The sequence below is a fragment of the Drosophila grimshawi genome, unplaced genomic scaffold (genome assembly GCF_018153295.1).
Source record: "Drosophila grimshawi isolate 15287-2541.00 unplaced genomic scaffold, ASM1815329v1 contig_311, whole genome shotgun sequence".
Classification (NCBI taxonomy): Eukaryota; Metazoa; Arthropoda; class Insecta; order Diptera; family Drosophilidae; genus Drosophila; species Drosophila grimshawi.
Genome location: NW_025063098.1, coordinates 11,281,457 through 11,303,698, shown reverse-complemented (window position 1 = coordinate 11,303,698; position 22,242 = coordinate 11,281,457). Strand labels below are relative to the sequence as shown.

The 22,242-nt window shown below is 39.0% G+C and overlaps 2 protein-coding genes across 6 annotated transcripts; one reads left to right on the top strand and one right to left on the bottom strand.

Annotated features, from left to right (window-relative positions):
- The first annotated feature begins 9,571 nt into the window (after nucleotides 1-9,571).
- On the top strand, nucleotides 9,572-17,684 carry LOC6563172 (protein phosphatase 1B). Of its 5 annotated transcripts, none has more exons than XM_032736741.1 (6): nucleotides 9,912-10,257; nucleotides 11,621-12,519; nucleotides 12,601-12,718; nucleotides 15,654-15,759; nucleotides 15,831-15,885; nucleotides 16,212-16,610. In XM_032736741.1, the coding sequence occupies exons 2-6, from the start codon at nucleotides 11,707-11,709 to the stop codon at nucleotides 16,230-16,232; spliced, it is 1,113 nt and encodes a 370-aa protein (XP_032592632.1). In that variant the 5' UTR covers nucleotides 9,912-10,257; nucleotides 11,621-11,706; the 3' UTR covers nucleotides 16,233-16,610. The 5 variants fall into 5 exon arrangements, with proteins under 5 accessions (XP_032592631.1, XP_032592632.1, XP_001989628.1 ...); XM_001989592.2 differs by having other exon boundaries at nucleotides 9,988-10,257; nucleotides 16,209-16,610; XM_032736743.2 differs by lacking the exon at nucleotides 16,212-16,610 and adding an exon at nucleotides 16,753-17,684 and having other exon boundaries at nucleotides 9,995-10,257.
- A 32-nt stretch (nucleotides 17,685-17,716) lies between these two features.
- LOC6563173 (dynein assembly factor with WDR repeat domains 1) lies at nucleotides 17,717-20,171 on the bottom strand. The gene is given in 5 exon segments (XM_043214800.1): nucleotides 17,717-18,421; nucleotides 18,873-19,226; nucleotides 19,228-19,656; nucleotides 19,716-19,794; nucleotides 19,847-20,171. Coding segments are annotated over 5 exon segments (1,398 nt in total). The 5' UTR covers nucleotides 19,887-20,171; the 3' UTR covers nucleotides 17,717-17,925.
- Between the last annotated feature and the right edge of the window lie 2,071 nt (nucleotides 20,172-22,242).

Below are 22,242 nucleotides of genomic sequence, written 5' to 3'. Positions count from 1 at the left end.
TCGCCTGTCGCCTGACTGCTGACTGCTGACTCCTGGCCAGCGCGTGCATGTTTGCGCATCATAATCGAGGGTGTGATTTGTCCTTTTTCAGCGTTTGCCTTTGCGCCAGCATCCTTATGAAACATTACCGCAATTTAGTTGCCTTTTTCGCCACCCACCCGCAGCCGTTTCGCCCTTTTGTCGTTTTGCCTGCGAAAAATTTGAATAATTTTTATTACGTGGCGCGTTATGAATTTTTGATGAGCTCTTTCTGTCCCACAATGCAGCATTCACTGTGGTTGTTACTGTTGGTGTTTTTGTTGTTGTTATTGTTGCTGGCAGCGGGCGTGTGGCCAGTTATCCTTCACTAAGCCAAGTGACAGTGCCACAATTTATTAGATTCTCAGCTTCATTGTGGGCTGCACTGCCTTTGCTTTTTTCTTCTCTTCTCTCTTCTCTATTCTTATTTTTTTGTAGCACCGGCGACGGCATCGTCAGCATCAGGCATCAGCGTCTGTGTTGCAAGTTTCCGGTACGTGCGGGCGGGGACAGCCAGCCTGGGCTGGGTCAGGGTGAACTGAACTGGGCGTGCTATGTAATAAAAGCAAATAAAATATACTTTAATATGCGACACTCGCCAGAGTCATTCCATTCCTGTCCCCGCACCCTGACGGCCCAGCCACCACTGCCCTGCCATTCTGTCGGGTCTGTGTGTGCAATTTGCATATATATTGGCTCGACAAGCATTAATATGTGTAATCCCGTAATTTTTTAATTAAATCAAATTGTTTTCATTTTTTTACTCTGGTCCCCATCAATCGTGTGACTTTTGATTAGAGCATTTTTTACTATTAACAACAGTGTTACTGAATAGGCCATACGGGAAAATTTAATTTAAATCTATTTAAAAACATATATTATTATTATCAACGAGTAAATTAATAAATTACTCCTTGAATATTGAGTATACATTTTTTACGACTTGTTTCGGTGACTATCACTACCTATTTTTAATTATTATTATTATTATTAACTAGATCTGTTGAACATCAAATAACATATTGATTTTGAACTCACTGGAGTAAAGACTTTTTGACTTGTATCAACTGCAATTCAATTAAATTTTCCTAGAATTCTTGAAATGAAAAAAAATGTTGTCAACCCGCCCCTATCAATCAAGTTGCCCCCATCCGAGACAAATGGATCAGTGTGTAAGCTATCATAACTACAGCTATGCTAACTATGCGTAACAGTAATCATTTTTGGGTAAATCTGTAACCCAATGTCGAAACGTGCATCATTGGCGTCGCCCGCCGGATTTGGAGACGATTAAGTGATTTCGTGCACACTGCATGATAATTGGATTAATATGCGCTGACAGCGGCCACAGCCCAGCCAGCAAGCAGTCAATTCAACAGGATGATGGCCATGCAACCACTAGGGTAGCTGGAGCTGGAGATGGATGTGGAGATGGAAATGGAGATGGATATAGCGGGGGTGCTTATATATACATTTCGGAACTGAATAGGCGGGCTGTTGCTCATGCTAAATGGCAAATTATAAGAGTGCGCAGTGGGAGTAGAATGTAGGGGTTATTAAGTAGATCAAGTAAGTGAGTGGTTCAGTGTGTGTGTGTGGGTTAAATGCTCTCGTTATCTTCAGCATCAGAATTATATATATATATATATAATATGTGTATTCCCATATATCATATAGCATCATGCTGCTGAAGGGTGGAACGAATGCATAAACAATCTAACCTTTTGGCTTTCCTTTGGGCTTTGCCTTTTGGCTACGGGTGGTTAACAGTAACCCTCAAATTGTGCAGCTAACCCTCCACGTCTTTTGTGCTGATGTAAACCAATTTAAGCAGCTCTCTCTCTTTCTCCCTTGTGGGCGGGGGCGTTGAAAACATATTCCAAGTGCCACACCAGCGCATGTTGTGAGTTGTGTGAAGTCAGGATTACGATATGATGAAGTTGTATTGTTAAAATTCGGCATTGATTCACTGAGCCAATTATGGGGGGACAAAGAGCAGCAGACATTTAAATTTGAAAATACTTTTACATTCTCAACAATTTGTCAGAACAAAATATAAGAGAGCGGGGGTGGAGGCGCAAACAAGTAAACAGCTTGGGCATTTTGGTTAAACAACTGCTCGGCCACTTAGCTGGCCATTACCAATCGCTGCCGCTGAACAAACAAATTAAATTGATTTGCTTGCCGAGCCACAGAAGCCGCTTCCGAAGTGCCCGAATGGCTGAAACTGTTGGCGGTATGATCAAAAACCCGAAAATTATTTGACAACCAAAGAAGAGTTAACTGTAAGCCAGCTAAGTGCTGAACGGGGCGTTCCAACTTTGATCAGTGGCTGCCTAATTGATAAAGTAAACTCTATGAAAATTAGCGGCCAACTTAAAGAAACACACCGTTTGCACACCGTTTTTCTTCTGATTAATATATGTATATATATAAATGCATTTGCGCAATGCTTGGCAAGCAGAAGGCAGTCGAGCAATCAATTGCCCAAAGGCGGCAACGATTTTAACACCTTCTCAGCTCAGACCAGAGCAACGCATAAAGATGTGCTGAGGTTGCCTTTTTAACTGTTTTGGCTGCTCATTAGTGGCTGTTGCTGTTGCTGTTGTTGTCGCCTCGTTTGAAGTGGCCGCGCCGCGCTCTTTAGACACTTGTTGTCTAATTACCAAAGCCACCCGCAATGGCACGTCTAAATGGCTAAATGGATGCTAGCTAGCTGGCCTGCTGGCGTTCTCTTTTTGGCCAGTTAGTTGCTGTAAGTGTGGCACTGGGTGAAACCGCTGCTGTTTCAGCGAAAGCAAAGTTTCTCTTCGCGCCTGCTCGTTAAACGGCGCTGCTGCTTTGATGGTGCTGCAAATGCTGCTGGAATGAATCTAATGATTTGCTCTTGGTCTTCTTTCTGTCGGTTCTTGCTGCTACGCAAAAGGTTCGATCTGGCGCAGATAATGATCTGGCGTAATAAAATTGAAATGCGTCTGTTAATCGTTTCGAGATACATAATAATTTTGTGATCAAACATGCTCAGGCGGCGACAGCATCCAACGATACCAACAACCAAAGGCGATCGGCGATCGAAATTCTGATGCTCCTCGCATATCGATCACTTTACTTGGGTAGCCGCAGCAAAAATAAACAAAATACGCAAAAATCACAGCGGTAGTGGGCAAGGTTCAAGATCGGCACTATCCGAAACTGAAATGCGCTGCAAATCAAATCGAAAACACTTGTAACTCCGTTTTGAGTAATTAAACTATTTTCAAAGACTGTACATATATCTCTACTGCTGCATTAATATCTATATCTTTGTATCTAAGAAAAAAATGATTTCAATTTAGGTTTGGCTGAAATTCAAAATGAAAGATTCAATTTAATAAGCGTAAGAGTCAAAATTTACCATGGGGAATTTGATATTTTCTGATACAAACCAAATAACTAATAATACGCACATCGATCATTGTTCGGATCATATTATTTTCACTGTCTAAAAAGGACAAAATTGTATTTATAATCATCCCCTAAACATAAATAAAATCTTCAGAACAGTGATCGATGTAAGCATTGATATTGTTTGAGTTTTAAACCAGATTTCTTTCAAAGTTTTATTCAAGGTGAAAATTAATTCTCATAAAATCTCAAAACAAAAAATTAAAAAAATAATGCCGAAATATTATTTGATTTTCAATTGGTATAAATATCATTACTTCTACACAAATAAATGGTAAGCGATAATAAGCAGGACTCTGACTAGCCCAGAATGTAGAGCATCGGGCATAATAAATCTTGGGTTTGTGGGTATTTCTTCCGCTAAGCACAGTCAAATCCAAATGCAAAAGGAGCTATTGTTCGCCAAAAGGGCCGACGAAACGAAAGGCCATTCCACAAACGAAGACAAATTCGGATGAGGGGAACAGGAGCAGCAGTAGGAGAAGCAGCAGCTCGCAGCCTGATAAGCATCGGCGGCGCAAGCTGCGTCCGCTGATCTTAACCGATCCGCAGCGATCCTTTCAACGATGCCACACAACCAATATTTATGGCAGTGCCCAAATACAAAATATAAAAAAAAAAACGTCAAGCCTCTGAGTTGGAGGCCAACCATGTTCGCATAACAAGAGTCAGCTTAGCTAGAAAGTAGAGCAATTAGCCCATGAGGGCAGCACTTGACGAGCTGTTCATAAAAAAGCAACTAATCAGCGTTGACATGATGGAAATAAATATAAATACTTATATATAAAAAAAAACATATAACGATTGCTGATTGCTGATTGCTGCTGTGACCTTTTGTGTCTCCTCAGTGGCTACTGTGGGCGTGCTGGGTGCAGGTTGTAGCTTGTAAACAATTTCATTATCAGATGATTACGTAATTTATAGAGAGCCAGGAGCTACCTGTGAGCGCGTTCTTGATCTGCCCGAAGCGATAAGCAGCGGTACATAAATAAGTGTCTATGTTCCAGAATAAATGTCAAAGGGCATTTAATGAAGTTATTTAACGCTGTGGCCCAAAAACCGAGGCCAGGAGGCGGTCCGACAGGCTACCGTTTGAGGACAAGGACGTCGACATGGAATGCGATTGCCACGGCGAGGGCGTATTGAGACGACGATCGAGTCTGGCCCGTTCCCGATCCCGATCCCCGATCATAATCTGTGGAGTTTTTGGCCCGCTCTCTAGTCTGGTTTGCATTGGGCCAAACTGGTTGGGCAATAAAACGCTTGCTATAACGAGCAACAAAATTTGTAACGATTCAATTTAAGGCTATGTACAAGCGTCGGCAAAAGATGAAATAGTCAAATAGACGCAAGTACTCTCCCCGACCCCCACCTCGATGGGGCTACCCACCCCAACAGACGGCAGTTGTAGACACGGAGCCGTTTTGTATGTTTTGGGGCGCATGTTGAGACCTGGCAAGCGGTTCAATTCAGTAAAATTTATGAAGACATGACTGGCAATTGTAGTCGAAACCTGTCCCAGCCCGTCCCGTCCCGACATCGTCGTCGACAACAACTACATACTGAGCCTTAGCCCAGCACTGCACCGTCGAGTTCGAGTTCGACAATCAGGTCCGCATCCTTTTCAAAACTGTTTGACGCCTACTTGCTGCCCATTGAGGATAACTAGCAACAACAACAACAACAACAACAACGGCAGCAGGAACAACTTACTTACAATTCAATTGAAGTAGCTGCTAAAATTGTTACTTGACATTTTTCCGCAAATATTTCAAATTAATTAAGCGAAAAATTTGGTAGCCTGCAACGGCGGCAATTCACAAAGGACGACGCACAGGTCCTTCCGTGTACAACAAGATGCACGCTGATTTGTTGTTCTACCTGTCCGCACACAGCAATGGGTGTGGCAAGGTCATAAATAAATACGCAGACTGGCGAAGCAAAGGATTTGAGAATTTGACCGGCCTTACGGCCACTGAATGCCATTGATATATTTAAACCGATAATCGCCATATCGCAAGTGTTATCTTTTGTACCAGCTCGCTGCTTGTGTGTGGGAAAACTTGTGCGTCTTTTGTTGCCGCAAATTGTCATAAAATTTCACATAAAAAACTAGTTACATAGTTACTGGTTGGCCAAGATATTCGGGTGGTCTGCTAAGTAAACCAATACAAAACGAAATATAAATATATATGTATATTTACGTATATATATATATATATATATAGATTACCAACAGATTAGATTAAATGTCGAAACTTGCATATGTAAATAAAACTGCATAAAGAGATATCAAAAGACATTAAAACTTTTTTCGTAACTGGAAAACATTATTAAATAAAAAATACATATATAACCAGTACATACATTTGTACAAAAAATAATAACAGACTCCAAAAACCAACAATAATCTATAAACAAAAATGAAACATCATGTTACATAAAATACGTGTATCCATAATTTTTTTTTAAATGGCTTTAATCTTTTTTCGCTGGTAAAGATGGATCGAACTTGACGTTATATGTAAATATAACTGATTGACTGACATCACATTTTCAAAGATCTACAATACAAAATTTTTTTACTATTTGCGTTTTAGTGATGTAAACATTTTATAGTTTTAAAATAAATCTAAGTCAGCTTCACCAAATGTTATTATTATTGTAATTTGATTTAAAATCAAAGCTGTGCAAATTTGTTGTTTAGACGGAAATTATGCAGACTTTTTCTACTTAATAAATGGAATATATACTTAACAGCACCGAAAATTAATAAGACATGTAATTAATATTCTTTTAGACTTTAGGTCTCTTAGTTTATGTCTGGACACAATTTTTGTGAGATTAGGCATTTAAACAGCCTTGATCCTTTTGGGGGGATAAGAGCTATCAGTTGATCTAAGACTCTTTTTTTGCTTGGTATAACTTCTGTCACTAAACGATCCATTCTCTGATTCACAGTTAACGGACTAGATCGGTTATATAGCTCATCTAACGAGGACTGCAATAAGTGAAGTGAAGTTTGAACATTCCCCTAAAATCTATATGATGCAAATTTGGCTAAGGATAGAATTAAAAAGTTGACTTTCTTAACTTTTATTCCTGCTGCTCTATCAATATTGAGTTTTTTATAGATGTGCGAATAGTATGTTAATTGAATGCATGTTTATAATTCAATTCTATTTAAATTGCAGTTTAGGGTTCCTCTGTCTGTAATAGTAGCAGTAATAGTCGATTCGCGAGGAAATGGAGTCGAAACAATTATTCTGTTCAGCAGGCAGCTATTTAATTCCCAATATATCCTGGTCGTTTCCCCCACAAAGCTTCGTTTCGCATTGTTAAGACAAATGTCCTTCTGTGTGAAAAGATAACTGTATTGTTGCCTGCAGTTTTCAGCTGAATCCGTAGCACTGGCGGAAATATCATAGAAAATCTTGGCACCTTCGGCCGCCTAGAGAATCGAGAAGTTCATCAGTCTAAAGCCAATAGTCAATTGTTTGTTATGCAAAAGCCTTACTTTAATTGAGGCACATCTGAAGGCATCGTAGGCGTTCGGGGAACTGTTACAGCAAGTCAATCCACTGCAGGTGCATTCCTTCTTAAAGTCGATCTCAACTTGTTGGCTGGATGTTTCAAAGGTGCTGAAGCAGACATCGTATGCTACTTGATGTTCAGCTGTAGCGTGGTCCAACTGAGGATTGTAGTAGGTGAAGCACATCGATGAGGTCGCCTGGTTTCCTTCGGCCAGAACCATGCTCTGACTGTGTAGTTGCCGAATCTTGTCATCGGTGTTGAGTGCAAACTGCAGCTTGCGAACGAGATCAATGCTGATGCTCAGGCTCAAAGGAGAACTCTTAATTTGAGACACATATTCACTTCGATTTTTACTGCTGCGATTCTAGGCAGAGCTGTTTGTTTCCAAGCTTTAACTATTTCGGCTGTATTTATATACACTCTGGATGGATGCGGCACTGCATTATATTTTCATTATCTTTGTCGTTGTCATCACAAGAGTTAAGTTCTCCTTATCAATATGTAAAAATTTTTCCAACATAAAATATTTTTGGTTAAAACCCGTAAAAGTTATCAACAATAAACAAATATATTTAAAATATTGAAATTAATAAAGGACTCATTCCCATATGTGATTTTACTTTTATAATTCGTGTTTGTAAATTTATTTGAGGTCTGGAAATCTATTGAAAATCGCTTAAGCTAGGCAATGAACATCTTGGATCTGTAAAAAGCTATACCTTTAATCTTTCATTATTATCAGTAATCGACTTCCTTCGATATTTGTTTTCGATCAAATTTAATGACCGTAATCTGCTCGTGATAACAACTTATAAATAGACAAAGCGACAGGCAGACAGACTAGGCAACTAGATCGACTCTTTTTTGCTGATTAGGTTATAAAAACAATTAAAAACTGTGCTATATGAGGAAGGAAGATGAATGTTATTTTAGTTGTAAGATCAGAAATAAAATTGCGCTGAAAACCAATTGGAAAAGAATGTCAAAAACTTAGAAACGCTTGCCACATAACTACACTTCAGAAATAGTTTATACTGTCAAGAAATATATTTCAAAAAATTTATAAATGTTCACCTGATCTTTAGACATTCTTTTTAAAATTCAGATTAAAAGGCACACAAATTTCTCTCGCAACTTCAAGGTTAGAGTTCAGTTTTTTTTTTTCAAATTAAATGATACTGAGATAATAAGTTAACTAAAATTACTTTACAAGTTTTAAGAGCAGAAAAGAATGTTCATCTAAAGTGAAAGTATAATTAAATGGGCAGACCTCGGCATGGTCAGGCATCAGGACCAGGGCAGTGCCAATGGTCAAAAACAATGCAAACAATTTCAAAAACATTATTCTTCGAAAAGCGATGAATGTGCCTGGCCGAAAATTGCGTGCTGCTTTTTATTTGCTTGAAATTAATATGATTTGCTTGCCTCACAAGGTTACATATAATATACAAGCAAATATGTTCACATTTAGTGTTGATTACAATAAAATAACAAATATTTCAATAACTGAAGAAAGTTTCATTAGGTTTTTTGTTTTGTTTTTCAATTATAAGTCTCATGTGAATCAATTTCCAAAAAAATAAACAGTCAATCATCATAGCCTCGAAGAACGGAATTGAATTACCGTCATCTAATTTGTCCTATAAAATTACTTAGCCAATCGATTGTTCTTATGAAAGCTAAATGATAAAGTAGTTCGATAACACGCATAACTGGTGAGTTTGCTTAGGTTAAATTGTTAAACAGAATATGATATGGTCAGACTGTTCTTCAGTCTGTTATATATTATTATATAACTTCAATCTAATATTTTTATCAATTCAGGGTAGAAAACCCGATTGGCGCTGCATGTTATTTTGTCAAACAGTTGTGTTTATGCAATGACGCCACCTTTCGGACAGCTTACAAACCACAAAAAATGATGCGATACATCGATATTTTAATCACCGGATGGTTGATGCGTCCGTAAATAGTAGCGATTATAATGTGTTATGCGTTGCCTGTCGAAATCACCAATATATCGCTCAGCCGGCTAGCTATCGGCTCAGGGGTAGTTCGACCGCGATATATTGGGCGGCAAGTTAACAAAAAATTTGTATTCTTTTATAAATAAAAAAAAAAACAAATATTTCCATCAAACCAGTCCGCTTGCTGTTGTGTTGGTTGTGTGGATGTTGTACAGCCTGCGTGTCCCTCCCTTCCTAGTGGTTCCACCTCTAAATTTCCTGCAGAAATTTCCTTTCACAAATATTCTTTTTTCGCTTGTTTCTCATGCCCTCATCTCACCCGATCACATTGAATTACCACCTCATATTCATTTTTTTCAGACTATTTAATTTACAACTCATGTGATACATGTGACATCGTGATCCCTAACATTTTGTTGGCCAACACTAAATTCGCTTATATATATTTAATACAATTTTATCTATCTACTTAATTTAAAGCTTACAAAATATTTTTCTTTTCTGTTTTTATTTCGCTTCAAAAGTGCGCATCACTGAGTGACAAAATGAGCATCACTATTGCATTGGTTAGGGCCGATCAGCTGTCTTTGGCTCACTCTGCCGCAGTTAGGCGGGAACAAATGTTGATATAATCCGAGGCGTCTCAGGGTCTCCGGGCTTCGACTTCCTGTTTCCTGAGTCCAGTTGTCCCTGGCGATTTTCTCCTTGATGATAGTTCCGCCTGTTGCTGCCGCCGGTTTGTATGTTTTTATTTTATTTATCTTTTTTACTTTTGCTTTATATTTATTTATTTTGCATTATTTTATTTTATATATAATTACTTCATAATTTATTCATAATTAATTTATTTGAATTTCTTTTTAAATAAATCTTTTTGCAGCGCATGCGCATGCGGTCCCCCTTCCTCTTTTTTTCTTCCTTTTTTCTTTCCCCTATTTTTCTGAAGATGGTCCCCATCGATATCCCTCGTCTATCGATCTATCTGCCGAGCATTACAAATGTGATATATTATTAATTTTAATCGATATATCGATATATCCTATAGATATCAACGTCAGTTTCTGCTCTTTAGTGCTTGTTTTTTTTCAATCAAAACATATATTTATTTTGAGTTACTAAAATAATTGCATTCATAAGATTCCATAGTGATTACACGCCTATCCACCGGGTCACTGGTGCATCTCGTTCGGTGACGCATAAATCAAACAAAGAAAATTTTCTTTATCTGCCAAGAACAGTTACTCACACAGCAACACTCACACACATACAGACGGACGCACGCCAACAACAGCAAGTGAGTGGAAAAGTAATCACCGAAAAAATTGAAAATTTTTTAGCGAGACAATTAAACTGATTATTATGTTGTTCAATTTCTGGGTGTGCACAATATGCTGGCGTGCATGCAAAAATGGAAGGGCGGGTGTGAGTGTGTGTGTGTGATCATGAAGAGCTTGATATTCATTATCTACTTTTCCTCGTGTTACCTCAACTGTGCTCAAGTGATGAGCGCTCTTTATGGAAGTCATGTAACTTTAAAATACGTGTGCACAGCAAAGCTCGCACTGATTATAAAACTAACACCTACGCTGAACCGGTGCTCTAAGGGCGTAAGTGGGCGTGTCAATTGGCCAATATTACATTTTTAGCTGTTGAGCACGCGTCTGTGACAAATCGATGTGCAAAGTGAAGCAAAACAACAACAAAGCAAAGAACAAGAATAAAATCAAATAAAAGCGCTACTTGCATTGGTCGAGTCGAGTGTAGGCGGTAACAGCTCAATACGCATCCTTTATTCCGTATGTTTGTATGTGTGTGTATGTTTGTGTTTGTATGTGTGGGCGGGTAAGAATATTGGTATTGGTGTTAGTGTATTAGTGTCTATACTCTTTCTTCAGCAAAGGAAGTCGGTGAATATTGGTTTCGTGACATATATATATATATATATGAATATAAATATGTATGTAAATATGTTTCTATGCTGGCTTAGGCCCGCTTCAGATAAATTCACTATGCCTATTTTGCTAAGATTTCTGATTAACAAGGCGAAATTTTTCCCGCCACATCAGGTTTCAATTCACCAACTTGCAGGCAGTGGCAGTTTGATCATAGTATTGTATGTATTCTTAAAGAACTGACATCTCTTGCACACCAAAAATTGTATAAATCCTTGTAGACAGGAGTTAATCGGCTGTCATCTAAATTTTAATTCGCGGATTGTTTTCCAATTTACTGACTGACTGAATTTTCCACATCTGTGTGGTTATCAGAAGAGGTTACATGTATCATTCGACCAATTATTCCTATGGCAGCCATATGATATAGTGATCCGAACCGACGTCACAAAATTACGACAGTAAGTTTTAAGTAAATTGGAATTCAATTTAGTCAAAAAGGACAAAAGAATATGGTTATATCGACTCGTCAATTGATGCTGATAAGGATTACATATACTGTACGACACGATTATAATACAAGGGTATATAAATCAAATGATTGTTTCTATGGCAGTCCTAATGATAAGAGCTTTATAAAAAGTGTACTTAAGATAAGATAATATTTCATCCCGTCGATAGTTGCCAAGAAAATTAACGAATTTGAATTGATATATATATATATATATTAAAACTGGATTTTGCATTTGCATTTTGAAATTACAGGAGAAGCACAATTGAAGCGATCGACTGACCGAAAGAGTAATTCCACTAGGGTGTGTGTGCAGTACACAACATTATGTTCAATAGGTATGGGAGCATTCCTGGATAAACCGAAAACAGCCAAACACAATGATCAGGGCGCGGGCAACAAGCTGCTCTTTGGCGTCAGCTCGATGCAGGGCTGGCGCTGTGAGATGGAGGACGCGTATTTTGCAAAGGCGCGTCTAGGGAATTCTCTGGAGGAGTGGAGCTTCTTTGCTGTCTTCGATGGTCATGCGGGCTGCAAGGTATCCGAGCATTGTGCCCAGCATTTGCTGGAGAGCATCATCTCGACAGAGGAGTTCAAGAGCGGTGATCATGTGAAGGGCATACGCACTGGCTTCCTGCGCATCGATGAGAAGATGCGACAACTGCCCGAGTTTACCCAGGAGGAGGAGAAATGCGGAGGAACAACGGCCGTTTGTGTATTCATCAGCTCAACGCAGGTGTACATTGCCAATTGCGGCGATTCGCGAGCGGTGCTGTGCCGCACCGGTGTGCCCGTGTTTGCCACCCAGGATCACAAGCCCATTCTGCCCGAGGAGAAGGAGCGCATACACAATGCGGGCGGCAGTGTGATGATTAAGCGAGTCAATGGTACACTGGCCGTGTCACGTGCCCTTGGCGACTATGACTTCAAGAACGTTAAGGAAAAGGGGCAGTGCGAGCAGTTGGTTTCACCGGAACCGGAAATCTTTTGCCAAAGCCGTCAGGACACCGATGAGTTCTTAGTCCTCGCCTGCGACGGAATCTGGGATGTGATGAGCAACGAGGATGTATGCAGTTTCATCTACTCGAGGCTGAAAGTGACCACAGATCTGGTTAATATTGCCAATCAAGTGGTTGACACCTGTTTGCACAAGGTACAGCGTGTACAGCACGTAATCAATGTTGCTTTGCTTACATAATCAATCCTAATATTGTATCTCTCGTTCGACTCATAGGGAAGCCGTGATAATATGAGCATCATAATAATTGCTTTCCCCGGAGCACCAAAGCCAACTGAAGAAGCAATAGAATCTGAGCGACGGTTGGAGGAACAAATCGAGAAGATTACAAGAGGTTGTCTAAGTCGTCTAGTCTGTTTATAACTAATCGTAAACCTAACGATAGTCGTAACGCCATTGCGTGTTTATGTCTGTGCCGTCGTCGCCCCTCCACCTATCGACGAGCCCATCGACCAGATCGAGGCGACTATAAGAGAACAAAAAAAAAACGAATACATTGTACCTTACGTAACGCAAACGCAAACGAAAGAGAGCCCCAAAAACGTTTGCATATATTAGTAGATTATAATTATACACTCATATAAATACACCAAGGTGTATTTGTTAGCTAGCTAGATAACTGAACAAATCTAATCGTACCCGCAATGCAAAGTGCACTTGCAACAAGATGTTCCTTCCAAGTGACACTCAAAAACAACAATTGCTATAACCATTGCCATTACCAAGTCCATTCATACATATATATATATATATATCTATATATATACACCTAATTAAGTAGACTTACCCACATATACATATGTAGGTCCTATTGCTAATGCATAGTAAATAACTAGATAGCGTGTTACTTTCTCATATCCACTTCCACTGGCTGTGCGTGTGGCTGAGTGACTGTATGTGCGTGTGTTATGTATGTGTGTGTATGAATGAGTATTCAGTATTATTTATTTATTTCTTTCTTTATACATCGGCCTTAGGGCGTTTTGTGTGCTACAGCAACTGCCAAAGTGCTCGTAAGTGAGCGAACACCATATATAGCTAAAGAAACCAAAAACAAAAAGAAAACCTCATCCCATTTAGATATTACTATTGTCATATGCATATATAAACATTTAGTATGTAGTAGTACCCTAAATATATTGGCAATGTTTGATTAATCCTACCAAGAGTTGTAGTTGAGGCCCCATCAGTCAGTGTACATATGCCTGTATATAATCCTATATCTATCCGACCATACATTATGCCTATATTTGTAGCTCGATCAAGTTCAAATAGAATGAATTATTGTTTAACGATGCCAGAAACAACAATAAGAAAATATTTTAGTCAATAATGATGGCAATAGACTATTTGTATTCGATTTTCGAGAGTAGATCAAACAGAGCAAATAATTAAATAACGATTGTGGACAAATGGTGGGAATTGATGTAGATGAGTCAATAGTCAGTGCTGAAGTATTAAGTAAATCGTGTTCAGTGAGAACCACAGATCCTAGGTTACTAACCCACATACTCCCCCACACAGTATTCATGACACCAAAGTGAATTTTGAAAACGACCCTAAGGTCAAAGTCCAAAATGTAGATAATTACTTTATTGTATGTAAAATGTGTCAAGCCCCACAAATATGATCCCACTACTCAAGTATATTGAAATCTAGTATTAAGTACAACCAAATAGAAAAAGGAGAAGCTAGATAAATCAAATGTCCAGACAAATTACTTAGCCTAGGTAAACGATTTTGAATGCCAGGCCTTAGGGCAGATGAGCCCGATATTAAGTGAAAATGAAACCAAAATTAAGTATTGTAAACCTTATGCTCACCAATTGTTGTGCTTGTTGTCAACGTAAAACCCGATTTACTTTAAAATGTTACATTTAGAAATGCAATTGAGGCGACACAGCGAAGCTAAACCAAATCAAATCAGGTCGAAAATCTGAGAACACTTGTACCTAAGTACTATAGCAATCATTCATAATTGAAATCGCTTGCAGCTTAGGCAGCGGCGTTTATCTAGCAAATAATTACTAAATGGAATACAACAAAACAACCAAACTAATTAAATAATTCTTTTGCTGCTAAGTAAAAATATATAACTTGAAATGAAAGATTCGAAAACCAATCAACCAAACGTGTTTGTTTGCTGTGTTGTTAAGTTTTCAGTTTCCATTCAACACAATCGCTGCTTTCAACACACAAGCCGCCCCGCCACCCCTTCCTCTATACACATGCAACACAAACAAAAAAGAGAAAAAAAACCAAACAACTCACACATTTCACGTGGTGAATATTCAATTTAATCCTTTTTCATTTCCATTAGTTTCTTGTACATCTAATATGCAGCATTGTGTTTTATTTATGATTGATCAAGTTATTCACAATTTTAATTTCTGAAGTTACTTTTTGGTTGTTGTCTATTTGTTTGTTTGAAGGATCAGTCGAAACTAATAACTTATTTATTCTTTCTACGAAAATTGTAAAAGTAAATTTAGCGAAGGCGGTGTTCTTGTTTTTTTTATCGTTGATCGCGCATCTTAATAAACCAAAAAACCAAAAAAAAAATAAACACAAAATGAAAATGGGCGTGTCAAGTCAATGCCAGAAAACAGAAAGCCAATCAATACAAATTATTATGATGAGTGAGCATAAGGTAAGGCACATAGATACCAAACACACACAAATAAGAACAGTAAATGATATGCATGCTCTTAAGATAAAATGAATTATTATACATGTTATTCAATCACTTTTACAAATTCGATATTTTCAAATGTTTGTCGTACACTGAATGCTGTAAACAGTTTTCTCATCAACCAATCCCAATGCAAAGATATCACACACAAGAAATGGGACAAGGCAGAACTTTGTCCCTCTCTCTCTCTCGTATTCCTTCTTTTTTTTTTAAGTGTACTCCCGACCTTGTGAAGTGCCACCCCATTTGTTATATTATTTAAGATTACGTTTACGATGCAGGCCAATCGAATTGAAAACCATAAATATAAAAAATATAACTATAATTCGATTAACCTGCATCCACTTAGTCAAAGCTTTGTTGCTCAATTTTTGTCGGCTCTTGCTGTTGCAACATATTTCGTGTTATATTTTTGATAAATTGTAATTTTGCTTTTGCGTAGCTTTAACATATACATATAATTCGTATTTTATTGTACATACCAATTCCATTAACATGAGCTGTAATTTTAAGCTATGTGCCCTTGAATTTATCACACTAATTATTTGTTTATATATTTCTTTTGGCATTCTTACAGAGGAAATTGCGAGTAATAAGGAAACCGATTATGTGGAACTGTTAAAGTGTCTACAGAGCAAAGACGACATTGAAGGTCTTCCACCAGGCGGCGGCCTGCAGTCCAAGTATGTTGATTCTAAACTTTAATGTCAATGATAGAACAAACATATAATGAGGAGTTCTTGTTGCTTTTCAGATATCACATTATCGAGCGCACATTCAAGGCGGCATTTCCGGATAAACCATGTGAAGTACGAAATATTTTTTTCAATCTTTAAAAGTTGCAATTTCTGATTACGCTGCACATTTTATTGATGCTTATATCGTTTTCTATAATTTTGCTTAAGCTTTCTCATTTTCTTTTAGGTTCATTTTCATTTCCATTGTTGCTTTTTATGCTTATTTAATAGCTTATCTCTCTCTCTCTATCTATCTCTCACAACCACCACTACTGTAACTTGAAACTAATGTAGAATCACTATTGTTTATTCTCTAACAACGAGGATGCATCCCCAACTAATTGTTGTTTAACAAACCGAAAGCTCTTTACGTATTCTCTTTCTTTTATTTCTAGCAGTATGCATATGATGAGCTATGAATTTTTTAATGCTAAATATTGTTCATTTCTAAATCAACAAAAACAACAACAACAACCACAACAACAACAACCAAACATCCAACCAACAAGAGAACAAATGAAACTAAAAACAAAAACCTTTTAAATTCTAAGTGTAAGGCCAAAACCAATTTGTTGTTTGCGTCTCTTCGTTTTTTACAATATAGTAGATAATGAACAACCTACCGTTAGATTTGCAGCATCCAAAAAACAAAACAAATAAAAAATAACCAGGCGCTCTGCATGTTCGCTCTGCTCTACCCCGCATGCTCATCCAAAAACAATAATTATAATAATAATAATGAAGATAATACAACGATAATAATAAAGAATTTAACTGATTGTTATGATTGTAATGAACAACTTCACTAAACTCTCTGCCTCCACACACACACACACACCACGCATGTAAGACCCCGTGCTGGCTGTGCTTGTCCTTGATCTTCCTCAGACCTCAGACCTCCAAGCACTTAATAATCTGTACTTTCTTGTTATCTTGCAGAGTCCAACGCATTAAATTGCAAACAAACAAAGTCAACAAATGCAACCACAAGAATGTAATAACAACAGTAACTCTACAAAACAAACAAACACACACACAACAAACAAACAAACAACACACACACACCACAACCGTTTTCTACTTTGATAAAAACAAAAACAAACAAAAAAAAAAAATGAAAAAGAAAAAACCTACTCCAAATAATATAAATAACCATTATTATATAGTTGAAATGAAAGCCAGACTAAAACAAAACTACACGAACCTTGTATTATGTAGATCATACTAATAGAAAGGAGCGAACCTTAGCAGACATCAGACCTAGAATCGATAAATAAAGCAACCGATAACCGATAACAGATACAATGAACAGGGTTTGGCTCAAAGCCAAGACACATTTCAAATGCAGACAACTAACTCTTCACATCAGATACTACACATATATTTACTAGATACACAGATACAGACATAGTACATGAATGCAGATGCCAAATGCAAATGCAAAAAAGCAATACAGATCAGATCAGAAACGATACGTCTTACGTCTTACTTCTAAGTTAGTCACTGGTCCATCATCGTAACTGTCGTTCCGTCATGCCTCATTAACACATCAAATTTATATATATATATATACATATATATATATAGAAAGCATTCATACTAAACTGTTGACTCGCCTTTGTTGCCCGCCTCCTTTGAACTGAGCAGATAGTTCAGCTGTGTAAAGTTTTTACCAAATACCTATTTTAGCCCTGTGTAAGAAAGTCGCTCGGGTGATGTCTGTACAAGAAGTTTTTAATTTTACTTTTCAAACTGTATTAATATTGATTCCGAAACGAAGCGGATTTTTGTAAGCTGTATAATGTTTGTTACTGAAGGATCATTTTTGTTCATTATTTTTATATATGTATATGAGAGATATCCGATTAAAAAAAAATCCCAAAAAAAAAAATATGTAAAGAAACGAAAGAAAGAAAACTGTAATGGAAAACTAAACCTATTAATTTGTAAGAAGACAAATTATTAAGAAACATACAAAACAAAAAAAAAAAAAGAAGAGAAATAACGCCCGAGTTTGTAGTAAATGTTGATATAAAAAAAAAGAAAAGAAAAAAAACGAATTTCTGTGCAATTATTCGATCAATCGTTTAGCTGCACCGTATACCAGTCGTATCACCTCCAGACCCGACAGGTGTTGTCCTTCGAGGCAGTCAATACGGCATCTCCCGCATAGCTGTAGGCGCAGCTAAACACCTCCGACTCGTGGCCGCTCAACACCTGGGAGCACTGCCCCGTCTCCGTCAGCCACAGCCGTGCCGTGTTGTCTGCCGAGGCGGAGAGCAGCATACAACCGCTGGGACTGAAGCACACCTTGTTCACTTCGTCACTGTGGCCGGCCATCAACGAGAGCATCTCCAGCGGCTCCAAGCTCCAGACACGGGCAGTGCAATCACTGCTACAGGTAGCCAACTGCTTGCCAGCCGCATCGAAGCTCACGTCCAGCACCTCGTCGCTGTGCTTGGACACGAGGTGCAGCTCCTGATCCAGGCGACGCACATCCCAGACGCGTGCAGTGCGATCCAGGCTGCCGGTGGCAATCATTGAACTGCTAAAGTTCCAAACGCAATTCGACAACTCTGCGCTGTGTCCGCGCAGCTGATGGCAGCAGCTGTCGGTGAGACGTTGGTTGCATGTGGCAGCAATATGCAAAACAAGAATAGTTCTCTTCGGCATGCCAAAGATTTAATACCCCTGCTCAGGTACGATAAATTTATATGAAATACAAACACGTTTTTGGCTGATAGCGTTTAGGGGATGGATGAAGTTTTAGACTAATCTGTTTGCGGCGTAATAACACTGTATATTTATGAGATAGAAACTAAGAATTGGAATTTGAATCAATACTTTCTAGGTCAGCATGATCCGGTCCGATCTGGCTGATACCGACAGAAATTCGGTAGTCAATACAATTTTTATACTGAGCGACTTGATTGCAAGAAATAAAGACAGAACAATAGTTTATTCCTATGGGGTAGCCATAATCTACCCTTCGGACAATTGCTTTCTATAGGGCCACCCTCTGGCAGGAATATAATAATCGAATCTGAGCTCAAACAAACCTCTTGCTGCGTATATCCCAGATGGCTGCCGTGTGATCGAAGGAACCCGTCAGCAACAGCTGGCCATCGCGGGAGTAGCGTGCTGCAATCACTTCGGCGCCGTGATGTGAGAGCATCTGCAGTTCCTGTGCTGATTCCGTATCAAAGATGCGTGCCTTGCCATCGATGGAGGCCGTTGCAATGTCCTTATCGTGGACAGGATTGAATTCGGCAGCCACAACCTCAGCGGTATGTCCGAATAGGGTGCTCTGGCACTGGCCGCTGCTCGCAGACCAAATCTTGGCCGTGCCATCAAATGAGCCCGTAATTATTTTGTCACTAAACAAGGGAAGCATTAACACCAATTGGACAGATAGACGGATTCTTACAGACTGACCAGCGTGGCGTGTTGTAGCCAACGGAGAAGACCACATTGTCGTGACTGGTGAGGACGTGCTGCACTTCGGCGGTGCTGGTATTGATCACGTGGCAGGTGCGATCGTAGCTACCCGTCAAGCAGTGTTCCCCACTCCGATCGAAGCAGACGTTCGTCAGCGGAAGGATGTGCGACTTGTAGCACTTGTGCAGATAAAACTTCTTTTTGACCGGTTCGCGTAGCTTGGCCTGCAGTTTGGCTATCGCCTGCTTTAGCGCACTGAACATGTCCTGGCTGCTCGAGGCTTTGCAGTTGGCGGGCGTGCAGGGCATGGATTTGTCCACACTTGCAACATCCTGGCCACGTTCCGCCTCCATGACCTGCAGCTCCTCGAGCAGGATGCTATCTGCCAGCGCTTCCACATTTGTTCTGTTTACGGGATTAGCAAGAGATTAGTAGGCAGGCCATTATCCTTGCCTTGAACTTACTTGGCATCTAGGTCGAGCAAATCAAAATGTCGCAGCCGCTCCTCCTCACCCTTCGAGGATCGATAACTCAAGGCCAAACCTATCGAATTGGAATTGCATTAAAAGGCTCTAACCGGACTATTGCTCACCACCTGGTGGAAAGTAGCGCAGAAAGATTTTATTCGCGCTCATTTCGCAGCTGTTGTCGAAATTCCTTTGCCAGGACACGTTGCCAGCTAGTTTGAGTTCAGCTTGCTGACCTGCTTTAATTTGTTGCTCGTTGCCGTGTCAGTAGAAGACGGGGAGGAGGAGGAGCGTTTGACATGCCATGTCATATTCGACTAGTTTGGTCGATTCTCTGGGTTGTAGGTCTGGGTCGCTAAGACCTATGGGGCGGAAGTGAATATGTCTAGTTTTGGCCAACCGAATGTTTTTGCAAGGAATATGCTTTGCTGTGAAACGTATAAGATAATTTCTCCAATTTAATTTAAATGTAATAAAATCTGTGAATTGTGAAATTCCTCTATTAACAATACGTAAGCTTTTTCTTCTTTTAAAAACTATTCCGTGGACAACAAATTAAGCTTAGATTTGCACACAAAATCTACAGGCGACAAAGCTTCTCAACTTGCTGAATAATTGTAGGCAAGTGTCGAAAAAATGAACGCTAGATGTCGTTAGCAAAAAAAAAATGGTTTGTGTACTTACCGCAAATAGCCAAAAAAAAATGGTTTGTGTACTTACTACAAATAGCCTAAAAAAAGCATATTTCATTTGAATTTTATTTTAAATTTGTGAATAAAAAATTAGCTATAATATAAGTTATTTAAGCAATTCTGAAGTATTTTAGATGTATTTATTACATTTTAAGTAAAATAAAAGCGAGAAGAAGGAGGAGTAAAGCATATATTAAAAAAATCCTATTTGTTGACCCCGAGCTAAGTTCCAAACAAGCAAAATTATATTCATAATTGTGCGCGTAAATAGGCATAGATTTCAGCCTCGGGCATATCCTTAAACGCTTTTTGAACCACAGGTGCATGCATATTTGCGTTTATATCTATCAATGTTAATTAGCTTGTTTAATTCTATAGGTCCCAAAGGCCAATTGATGCCAGCACCTGTTCACATTGTCGGCCGGATTTAACATACATGTGTATTTTTGCTCAAATACAGTTGTAGTTGACAGACAACGAACAGACAGAAGAACATACTGTCTCTTCTCCAGCACTGGAGGCAATTAGATTGTCTTACCTTGTCTCGTGCCTCGCTTCAACATTTCCACTAATTTAATTTGTTCTGTAATCACTGAGACGTGGACGCCAGGGAAGGAGACTGCCCTCTCGCTCTGTCTCTTGTATGTATGTGTGTGTGTGTAAGTGTGTATGTGCGTGTGTGTGTGGGCTGCAACACAAAGTAATGTCCATTAGGCTAATACATGAAACGGCAGATAGCACCAGATGAATAGAGAATAAAAGTAAGAGTGAGTTTGAGAGGGAGAAAGTGCGTGCGATGGGGGAGATGAGATGAGACAGAGGCGGAGAAACAGAGAGAGAGAGAGAGAGAGAGAGAGCAAATGACCATAGCCAATAATGATAACAAATAATTAGATACTTATTATCGCACCCAATTTTGTAACAGTGAACCAAACTGAAACGGACAGCAAACAAAGGGAAAGAACACAGAAAGATGGGTGGCAAATTTAGTAGTATAATGTGGGAGGAACACGCAGAATATGAATTTAATCTCATTGATTTGACCATGCAAATGGAAGCAAAAGCCAAAGGCAGATGCCCCGGGCAGAGTGACTCATTATGATGAGCCCATTAATGTAGATTCCTTGACATATTTTTAAAAGAACAACCACATCTGTTGCCCCAGATCAGATCGACTTATTTAGGCGACATTTTTTTGTCGCCCATTTTTGACATATGTAAGTTAGAGTTGGGCGAGATGCGGATGCGGATGCGGAAGTTGTAAAGGAAACGACCGACCGGTGACGGTGGCGGAGTGAACTGAAGAATGGAAATGAAATCAATTTAAAATCGCATAAAATGGCAAAGCAAAGCAAATCTGAAGTCTAGGCAGGCAATGAACATCAAGCGGATTTAAATTTATGCCCAATAAACTTTTGTTGATTTTCGGCAAGAAAGATGACTGGCAGTACTTGAAGGATGTGCGTGTGTGGATGAGTCCTGAAATGCGGCGCTGCATAAATTAAAGGCAGACACATACACTCTACACACACTCCACACACACACACCCACTGAATGAGCTACCTGTATCCCAAAAATATTATTGCCGTCATTTTTTCATGTGTGTTTTTTCGACAGTTTGCGAGTCTTCTTCGTGCTAGGTCAACGCTGTTTCCGCCCACTCCCCCTCCTCCTGCTCCTCCTCGTCCGACCCTTAGTACACCTTGGTTAAGTAAATTATGCTTAAATGGCATAAACTGTTACACTGCTCAATTTCCAGGCAGCTAGAGGCTTAAATGTAGATTATTGATTGAAAATCTGAGTAATGCATCATCAAAAGATATTCGGCTTAA

Bases quoted from the DNA above. Each gene is read 5' to 3' on its own strand.
- LOC6563172 (XM_032736740.1), top strand. From the start codon at position 11,707: ATGGGAGCATTCCTGGATAAACCGAAAACAGCCAAACACAATGATCAG. The intron at 12,520-12,600 runs GTACAGCGTGTA...TTCGACTCATAG, and splicing joins TTGACACCTGTTTGCACAAG to GGAAGCCGTGATAATATGAG. The intron at 12,719-15,653 runs GTTGTCTAAGTC...GCATTCTTACAG, and splicing joins AATCGAGAAGATTACAAGAG to AGGAAATTGCGAGTAATAAG.